The following is a 10135-nucleotide window of genomic DNA, read 5'->3' on the forward strand; positions in this document are numbered from 1 at the left end:
CCACAGATATTTAGAACACAAAGATTATATTTTCTGATCCATCCTAGTGGTAAGATAAAAGCTGAAATCCAGAAATTGACGATTCCTGCGATAACTGTGGATATTAGTTGAAGCCTTCCTGCGAAAGATAGAGATCTTACAGCCCACACTTTAAATCTTTGAGAGATCTTTTTCTATCAGGGGTGCGTACTCTGCCACTTTTAGCTTCCTGTTCATCAACGGTAGACCCAAATAACGGATCGGTAGAGATCCCATCGTGAAACCGTAGCTTGCCAATGCATTGGATTTGATAAGGCTTAAACCGGCATGGAATAATTGAGTCTTCTCCCGATTTATTTCTAAACCTGACATCCTGCAAAACCTTCCAGGGTCTCGTAAATACCATGAAGGGATGAGCTGTCTCCATTGAAGAAGATCATAACATCATCCGCAAACATCAAGTGAGAGATCTCCAATTCCTCTGTTTTGGGATGGTAGGATATATAGACTGATTCATACCTCGACTGAAGTAAGCTGGAGAAAACCTCCATGGCTAGGACGAAAGAGGTAGGGGGAGATGGAATCTCCTTGTCTTAGACCTTTAGTACTTTGAAAGTAACCGCCATTCTGTCCATTTACAATCACCGAGAAGCTTGCAGTAGAAATACATTGGTGGATCCATCCAATGATTTTTTTCGGGTAGATTGATAGCTCTTAGGGTAGATAAGATGAAATCCCACCTGACAGAGTCAAATGCCTTTCTCAAACCCACTTTAACATGGCACTAGGTGCAACATCCTTTTTATTATAGCCCTGAACGATCTCTGTTGCAAGGAGAACATTGTCGATCAGCAACCTCCCAGGCATGAAAGCTGATTGTGAATGATTGATGAACATAGAGAGAATTTTCTTAAGACGCCCTACTAGCAGCGTGGATATAACCTTGTAAACAACATTGAGGCATGATATTGGTCGAAAGTCAGACATTCTTGAGGCATTAGTGATTTTTAGGATTATAACCAGGTTGGTTGCGTTCCACTGTTTGAGAATCTTGCCTGACCGAAAGAATTCAAGCACTGCTTCAGTGACTTCTCCTCCCAGAATGGGCCAGCAGCTACAGAATAATTCAACAGTATATCCCATCAGGGCCACTTGCTTTATTTCTTGGCAAGGAGAAAAATGCTTCTTTGATTTCCAGAGGAGTGAAAACAGACTCTAAGTTACTGCGCTGAACTTCAGAGCATTTAAACCTGATAAGGCTTGAAATGTCGTCTTGGATAAATGAAGGAGGACCTTGTTCCCCTCCCAGGTTCGCTTGGAAATACTCCACACTGTGAGCTATAATGTCTTCATGGGACTCCAATTGATCATCATTACTGTTGTACATGTAATGGATATGATTCATTGCTTGCCTGGTCGAAGTCATTTTGTGGAAATAGGTTGTGTTCATATCTCCCTCCTGAATCCAGGTTACCCTTGAACGTTGCAGGAAGAAGCTTTCTTCAGTTTTGGATAGGATGAGCCATTTTCTCTGCATTTCCAGCTCTATATTTGCGTTAATCGAGGTAGGATACTGAAGCATTCTGTTTTGAGCATGAATCATACGGTCATGAGCCTCTTGAGTTCTTTTCTCTAGGTCATAGAAGTTTTGTCTACTGAATTCCCGAATTACCTGCTTTAACGCCTTGAGTTTCGCAGTCACTCTAAACATATAGGATCCGGAGGCGGGATAAGAAAACCAATGCTCGCAGACTAGAGGCAGGAAATCTTCACTTTTTAACAGGAAGTTGTAGAACCGGAATGGCTGCTTACGTCTAGGATAGGCTGTGTCGAGCCTTACTTCACAACTTGCATGGTCAGAGAAGTCAGGTTCACCAAAATAACCCATAGAGGAGGGGAACAAGGTAGTCCACTTGTCATTTACGAGGATTCGGTCTAGTTTCTTTGCTATCGGATCATTCTTTTTTTTATTCCATCAGGTAAAAGTATTTCCTCTGAAATTTAGGTCCACGAGGCCAGCTGAAAGTAGAGAATCTCTAAAGATTCTGGTGGGACTGTCAATATTGAGGTCAGTAGAGGTGGAGTGTTCTGACGGAGATAAAGTCTGGTTGAAATCTCCCATCACTAACCAAGGCTTGCCCGAAGCTTGAATAACTGAAGATAGTGTCACCAATTCCTCCCACAGACTGGAACGAGAACCTTCATCGTTAGCCGCATAGATCGAAGAGATAACTAGCACTTCAGCACAGTCTGGAAGATTTACCTCATAGGTAATCATCAGAAGCGATTTGGATATAACCGTCGCCAAAACACTTGGATGCCAGAGAACCCATATTTTTCCCAGCTCAAAGTAATTGTAGTTATTATCAAAAGACCAACCTGTCAACATGGCCTGAAGAAATTTATGTTGTTTTGGTTGCTTCACATGAGTCTCGAGGAGACTGCCAAAAAGAGGAACATGGCTTCTATACCATTTCTTAAAACCGCATCGGTGAGAGGAAGAATTCATACCGCGGACATTCCAACAAAAAACTGTTGTACACATATGGAAGATTACTTAGATTTGGGGCCTTTGCCCCTCGCACTTCGTTGTTGTCTTTGAGAAAACACTTTAGTGAAATTCGCCCCATCCTCTAGATCCAAATCATTGTCCTGTTTGGACGTTAGAGGAGGATTTTGTGCATAATATGTTTAACGTACGTCTTTGTGCTTGTGGCGAGTGTGTTTACAAATTATCATGTGATAATGATGTGTTTGTTTCCACATAAAGTGGCATATATGTTTTTATATGGTGGCACCTAAACTTCCTTACAATGTGGTTTATAACAAAAGTTAAATTTGATGTTATTTGCAAAATAAATGGCTTATAACAGCACAAAAAATAGGGGAATTGGGTTGTATAACCCAAAAAAAAACTATAATTTACAAACTAACCATACTAACCATCAATCAATTATATTTTGTGTATTTATGTATTAATGACAGGTTTTGCCCTTTTATTTTCTTCTTTTAATTTTTTTTTTCAAACCACCACCTCCGGTCAACCTCCGACTTCCGGCGACCACCTAACCTCCAGCCAACCTCCGGCCATCCTCCAGCTACCATCCGGCCACCGTCCGGCCACATTCCGGCCAACCTGCCAATCTCCAGCGACCCTCCGGCCAACCTCCGACCACCACCCCTATCCACCTCTAGCCACCACCCCATATCATCATTTCCACCAAACCAACACTAAAATGGTAATTTTAATTACCCTCTATGTTATTTTCTTAATTGTTTCAAATAGTATGCTATATCCTTCTATAGTTTTTTCTATTTGATTATACAGCAAATTCACCCCAAAAAATATTCATATAGTATATATAGAAAAAAAAAACAAAAGTCATGGAGTTTAGATAGATGAGAACATGTACACACCCCTTCAACTTTTGATAATAAATGAACGAAGAATTTAGGAGATAAATTTAGATAAAAGCAAGTCCAAGGTATGCATGGATTAATGTAACTGATTACCGAATAAATCAATTGGTGATGGTACGTGGTCAAAGATTCTTGATTTCATAGTCTAGAAATTAATTCTTCAATTTTTATCAAACCACATGTGTCTACATAGAACTAGCAAACATATATAATATTTGAAGGAAGTAGTTTTCAGAGACCATAGGATATTACATTAAAATTTAATATTAATATGACTATCCTAATTAACTTATAAAACTAAAATATGAACACCAACATTTATCTTGACACCAACATCCTAACTTAAAGGTTATATTAATATGACCATCCTGTTTGTAACAAAAAGGTTTAAACAGAATTTAGATAATTCCATATTTCTACAATATAAAATAAAAGAAAAAGATAGTCCATGAGAACGTTTAAAATATTCGACAGATTTAGTAAAATAAAAACATTCGAAAGTAAATAACTTTTAACCAACAAACACTCTTTAATTCAAATTCACTAATAATCTACCAAGAGTAAATATTCCGTTTTTTTTCTTCTGTTGAATTGATTGTAGATACTAATTAGTGCAATAAAGATTGTAACAAGAAAAGAATGGTCCTAACATGAGCTCATTTAAAGGATAATATTTAGTTATTAGAGAGGAATGTTCTCTGGAACCGACGAGACATATGACTATAACGTCTCTTACTCAGTTACTCTACTCGTTCAACCAAGTAAACGATATATAATATAAGACGACTCATATAAATATTTGAGTTAGAAATAATTTTCACTAAAACAATTAAACCCCCCTTTTTCAAAAAAAAAAAAAAAACAATTAAAACCTTTTGATAAATTGCAAGAAAAATTATGAAACTTCGCAAACGCGAAAACTAGACGAAACGGAGAATTGTGAGATGGATAAAGTCTGGGAGAGCATATAAAGACCAAAACATCAACTCAAGTCAAAACTATAATCTACCACACAATGGCCCATTGAAGAACCTTTTTTTTTTTTTAATTATTATTGTTATTATTGATAGTACGTAGATTTTGATCATTATTGTTATTAACGGTGGCCTAACTTAGCCATACCATGAGTCGTGTAGGTAAACTAACGAGAGGATGTGGTGTGTAGATAGATCGATTCCAAGATGTGATGATGTGATGATGTGATAATGAGAGAGGTCCAAAAGTAGATGGACCGGTACGGTGTTGGTTCGTTCATCTTACCACCGGTGTCGGTTTGGTCATATTTTCACTTTTGAGATAGCATCATTGACACCAATGATGATAATCATCATCATGATCAACTTCAACTTGGATTAGTTTTTATTTTCATGTATACAACACACATCCCCTGCGTACGTGTGAGTCCGTACAATTTTGTAATTATATTTCGGAAGAAGAGTTACGTCATTCATATATATATAAGGATCTGTCCGATGTGCGGGTTTAAAGTTTGTAATTAAAATTAATTTTAATTAAAAAATATATTAAAATTTATTGTACATTATTTATATATATCTTTTTTACTGTAATACACTGATTTATATCCATATACAAATCTTTTATGTATGGTACCATTAAAAGTGTATTTTTTACACCTAGGTATACTATATGTAACAAATGGAGTATTATTTACCACCACCTAAAAAATGTCCATATAAACAAATTAAGCCAACTATTATATGTCTTTTTCCTTTCACTTTTGCATAGTATCTTTAATCACTAAAATTGTTAGCTTAAAACTTCGGCACCCCTCTCCTTGCGGTTAAGGTAACGACTTCGGTACCACCTTTCTCCCATGGAGATAACCTCGGTTCTGCCCTCCTGCCTTATGGGGAGACCTTGCGTCCAACCTCCTCAACCATGGAGAGAAATTTGGCTCCGCCTTCCTCCCATGGGGATATAACCTTGCGTCCAACCTCCCCCACGTTCTTTCCTTGGGGAGATAACCTTGTGTCCAACCTCCTCCACCATAAAGAAAACCTCGGCTCTGCCCTTCTCCTGTATGAAGAGAACATGTTCAGGTCGTTTAGCTATCTCTAAATGGCTTGCTCCAGCAACCAATGAAACTAAAGACCCTTTTCCAACGTCACAAAATCTTTTGATAGTAACTAATGTTAAATTTGCTAATGTATTCATGGAAGTTTCTTTGACACACCATGATATAGCCTCTGTCTCCGACCTCCTATGCATCTATCAACAACGATTTATGTTTTTCCAATCTATCTATATTTGTTGTAAGCTTGTTTTTGATTAGCCTATTTTATCCAACCATTAGGTTGATGACCTTTTCCTCTTTATCTTCTTTTGGGATTGAACGAATGGTAACAATTATGTCTGCACAAAAAGAAAGGTATATGACCAACTAATCAAGGTTGAGAAAATAGAAGAAAATTAATTTGACATAATTAAAGAAATAATAGAAAATTATAAGGACAGTAATATATAAATCTCAAATAATTCAAAGAGGAAATTATAAATTAAATAAAACAGTCTAAAACTACTATAACAAATTTTAAAATACAGTATTGGAAAAAGAAGATGCATCTATTAATCTTGGGGCATTCTCAAAAATGCCCCTTTTTCCATACCCCTTTTTAAAAATACCCCTTCATGTTGACCATTTTTAAAACTACCCCTCTTTATATACAAAATGACCAAATTACCCTTTTTGAGTGACAGCAAGAATATACAGTCATCAAAATCGAAAATATTTTCCCGCCATAAATAAAAAAAGTTTCCCGCAAAATTTTTTTTTCCATCAAAATCGAAAATTTTTCCCGGCAAATATATTCTTTTTCTACAAAAAAACAAAAGTTTTTCCGCCAAAATCGTAAATTTTTTCCGCCAAAAATATTGAAATTTATACCTTATAAAAACATTGTAAACGCTTTTAAAAACCTTTTAAAAGCGTTTACAATGTGTTTAAAAACCTTGTAAACGCTTTTTAAAAGCATTTAGAAGGTTTTTAAAAGGGTTTTACAAGGTTTTTAAACACATTGTAAACGCTTTTAAAAGGTTTTTAAAAGGGGTTTAAAAGGTGTTTAAACACCTTGTAAACGCTTTTTAAAAGCATTTAGAAGGTTTTTAAAAACGTTTACAAGGTGTTTATAAACCTTTTAAAACCTTTTAAAAACCTTATAAAAACCTTATAAAAATGTTTTTAAAAAGATTTTTAAAAGGTTTTTAAACACCTTGTAAACGCTTTTACAATGTTTTTAAAAACCATTTGAAAACCTTTTAACCTTTTAAAAACCTTTTAAAAACCTTGTAAAAGCGTTTACACGGTGTTTAAAAAACCTTTTAAAACTCTTAAAAAAATATTGTAAAAGCCTTTACAAGGTGTTTATAAGGCTTTTATAAGGTAGAAACCTTATAAAACCTTTTAAAAACCTTGCAAATTTTATTTGGCGGGAAATTTTTTTATCGAAAATTTTTATCAAATATTTTTTGATAAAAAAATTTTGGCGGAAAATTTTTTCGAAAATTTTTTGGCGGAAAAATATGTCCAAAATTTTTAGCGGAAAAATTTTGTTTTTCTTTTTATTGATTAAAATATTTTTCATCTAAGGGTAAAACGGTCATTAAAAATTAAAGGAGGGCAAAAATAAAAATGGCCAAAAAATGGGGTATTTTTGAAAAGAAATATATCAAAAAGAGTATTTTTAACAAATTCTCATTAATCTTCCATTTTTTGGGTCAACATATTAATATTACCTATTCCAAACTGAAAAAAGAGAAAGTAGGAGTATATTTTGGTTTAAAAAAATAAGGAAAATTTGCCTTCCCATTAAAAAAATTTCACCTATAGAACAAAGTTGAAAGCAATATCGTGGTACATAAAAGCAATAGAACAAAGTCGAAATTGTCTATGAAAATCATATGTTGTTGAAAACTTCTTGGTAGACAATATTTTGTAGAACATTATTGTCGTAGTGTTTTTTGTCTCCTTTAAGAATCTGAAGTCTGTAGTTGTAGTGACTCTCGAGAGAGCTACATATAATTGTCTGTGAGAAAAGACTGGACTTGGCAAATATAAACCAACCTTTTTTAAAGCTTTGACTTTGGCTCTTATTGATAGTCATTGCATAGCAAACTCGTACAAAAAATTGACGTCTTTTTAGTCGCGCAACCACAAATTTCTCTATAAATAGCAAGACAAATTCTTCATCAAACATTATATTCTACCTCTCACATAAATTTTTAAATTTAGTAATATCACTTTGTACTTAACTAAAATATCTTTTCTTTTCTCTTTTATGTGACTTTTGTAGGCTTTGAAACAAATAAGTAGAGTCAAAATTTTGGAGCATATATATAAAGGCTAGGAGAGAGAAAGAAAAGAGAGAAACCGACGACGGCGATGGCGATGAGATCTGGGTTTTGAATGTTGGGTTCCGGCAAGGATGGGAGACGGAGAGAGGGTCTCTTGCGTGCTCCGTTGGGTGAGAGTAATCGGGGTCAGACCAGAAGTCTGATTCTGATCTTCCAAGGGTCTTCTCCTTTGGTAATAGATTCCGGTTTTAAAAGTGGTAATCTGATGCAATCGGGTCTTTATGGTTTGATTTGGCTTGATCTGAAGATTCCCTTATGGTGTAATGGTTGGGTTGGTAGCAGGATTGAGGGAATGATTTTGGTTACTGATTGGGATTCGATAGTACTTATGCTGGTGATCTGGATCGGGTGTAATAAGGTTAAGATTCGATGGTTGTCTCGCTATGGAAGGTTCTGCTTCTATATCTCATGGATTATGGGATTCGGGAATGATAGTGATCCAATTTCTGTGTGTATTTTTGGAATTTCGTTGATTGGCATATCTCGTCTACTGCGTCGAAGGTTTAGAATGGCTATATGGGTATTTATTTGGAGTCTTGGTCTCATTCGAGTCATCCAGTTTTCTCTTCTTTGTATTCTGCTCTGTTCCTACTATTGCGGACTGCGGTGTGCTATTGTCCAAAGTATTTGGTTGTTGTGTGTGAGACTCGTTATGGCTCAATCATCGTTCCTCAAGGGTAAAGCTCCTCTGGTGCGTACAGAAACTGTGGAAATCTCCAACTCAGTTTTGGCTCAGAGGATTCAGCAGTTTTCTCTCATACTTATTGGGAGGCTGATGAATCCATCGGTTCAAAGGATGGAGTCTTTGGTGTCCACTTTGCCTAAGATATGGAAGCTCGAAGATAAAGTAGTGGGAGCTGACCTGGGTCAAGGTACTTTCCAATTCAACTTTGCAGAGGACGCTGATCTGCAAGGAGACTTACAAAATGGTCGTTACCATTTTGATGGTTGGATGATTTCTTTGGTTAAGTGGGAGCCAATCATATCTTCAACCTATCCTTCTGCCATCAATTTATGGGTGAAAGTTACTGGTATACCGATGCACCTTTGGGAGGTTGCTACTCTGGAGGCTATTGGTAAGAAGATTGGCATCATTCGAGAAGTTGATGAAGAGACAGGTAGCGTTTGTGTTACTGTCAATGGTTTCAATCCCCTTCTTTTCAAGCTGGTTGTGCCATTTGATTTTGGTGATGAAGTGATAGTTACTCTTGAATACGAAAAGATGTTGGGTTATTGTGATAACTGCTACAGGCTTACCCACGAGGAGAGAGTATGTCCAGATCTCAATAAGGTTGTTAGAGATCAGGCTTTTGAAAATCAAGTGGATAAACGAGGGGCTTCGAGACAACAACGGTTGGTGAAGCAAGGGATGTTTCACAATGATGGTGGATGGGAGAAGCCTAGAAAGCATGTTAAGAGAGCTTTGGATTTTCAAACTCATGATGCGTCTGGGGTGGGTAGTTCCAGTTCTTACCAACAGGATAGACATCGGGGTTCAGTCTAGGAACAAAAATGACCGCACGGTACGGCTGCGATGGGGTATTTGGGCGGTAAGCATGGGGTTTTGATTGCTACTGGGGAGCATATGGGACATGCTCCTTCTTTTTCTCTTAACCGAAAGGGATCAGGGTCAGTTTGGCCTAAGCCTTTATGATGTCATAAAAAGCTAAGCATGGTCATGGTCATAAAAAAAAGCAGATACAAGAGGTTGTTGGTGATGGACCTATTGCTACAGAACTTGGTGATTCTTAACTGGCTACGGAGATGGAGAGTTCTCCTCAACACGGGAATGGTAAGGAATTAGCAGGGTCGGATTTTGATGAAGCTAACGATGATCTCTTAGAGGAGGGTGAATTCCCGGATGGTAATCTCCAAGAGAAGGGTGAGGCTGCGAGTGGGCAGGGTACTAAACTTTTGGTGGGTATGGGGTCGAGTGGTAATGCTCCAACCGAGGAGGATCTGCAAGGTATTCATACATCCTCTCTTCCTATTGATTTGGATTTGAGTGTTGTAAGTTCTACGTTGCGTGATGTTACTCTAGGTCTCAAGGCTGACGAGAGTTTAAGGCTGTCTAGCTCTCGGCATAAGAAAATAGTTAAAAAAACTGTTTCAACTTTGGCATCTCCCAGCAAACGCTTGCTTGCTAAAGCTTTATCTAAACCTGCAGGTGATGGTCAAAAACAAAGAGAGGTGGGGAAACAGGAGTCCAAAGCCATGGATGGCAAACCTACTGGTGGTAGTCGACCAGTCAAGAAGGGGATGGTGGCTCTCCCGAAACCACCGGCTCAAGCGTGAAAATCATGAGTTGGAACTGTCAGGGCGTTGGGGCAGACCTGACAGAGAACTATTTGGGGGACTTGTGGAG

General features: G+C 37.2%; 2 protein-coding genes across 2 annotated transcripts; both read right to left on the reverse strand.

Annotated features, from left to right (window-relative positions):
• Positions 1–741: 741 nt before the first annotated feature.
• On the reverse strand, positions 742–1867 carry LOC147933150 (uncharacterized). Its single transcript, XM_087477319.1, has 2 exons — positions 1194–1867; positions 742–1093 (listed from the first exon to the last, which is right to left on the reverse strand). The coding sequence occupies exons 1-2, from the start codon at positions 1865–1867 to the stop codon at positions 742–744; spliced, it is 1026 nt and encodes a 341-aa protein (XP_087333445.1).
• Positions 1868–1954: 87 nt separating this feature from the next.
• Positions 1955–2488, reverse strand: LOC147933151 (uncharacterized). The gene has a single exon (XM_087477320.1). It carries the CDS (start codon positions 2486–2488, stop codon positions 1955–1957), a length of 534 nt encoding a protein of 177 aa, XP_087333446.1.
• Between the last annotated feature and the right edge of the window lie 7647 nt (positions 2489–10135).

This window comes from Camelina sativa, chromosome 12 (genome assembly GCF_030686135.1).
Source record: "Camelina sativa cultivar CO46 ecotype springtype chromosome 12, ASM3068613v1".
Classification (NCBI taxonomy): Eukaryota; Viridiplantae; Streptophyta; class Magnoliopsida; order Brassicales; family Brassicaceae; genus Camelina; species Camelina sativa.

Bases quoted from the DNA above. Each gene is read 5' to 3' on its own strand.
- LOC147933151 (XM_087477320.1), bottom strand. From the start codon at position 2,488: ATGAATTCTTCCTCTCACCGATGCGGTTTTAAGAAATGGTATAGAAGC.
- LOC147933150 (XM_087477319.1), bottom strand. From the start codon at position 1,867: ATGGGTTATTTTGGTGAACCTGACTTCTCTGACCATGCAAGTTGTGAA. The intron at 1,094-1,193 runs GTCTGTTTTCAC...ATTATTCTGTAG, and splicing joins GTTCAGCGCAGTAACTTAGA to CTGCTGGCCCATTCTGGGAG.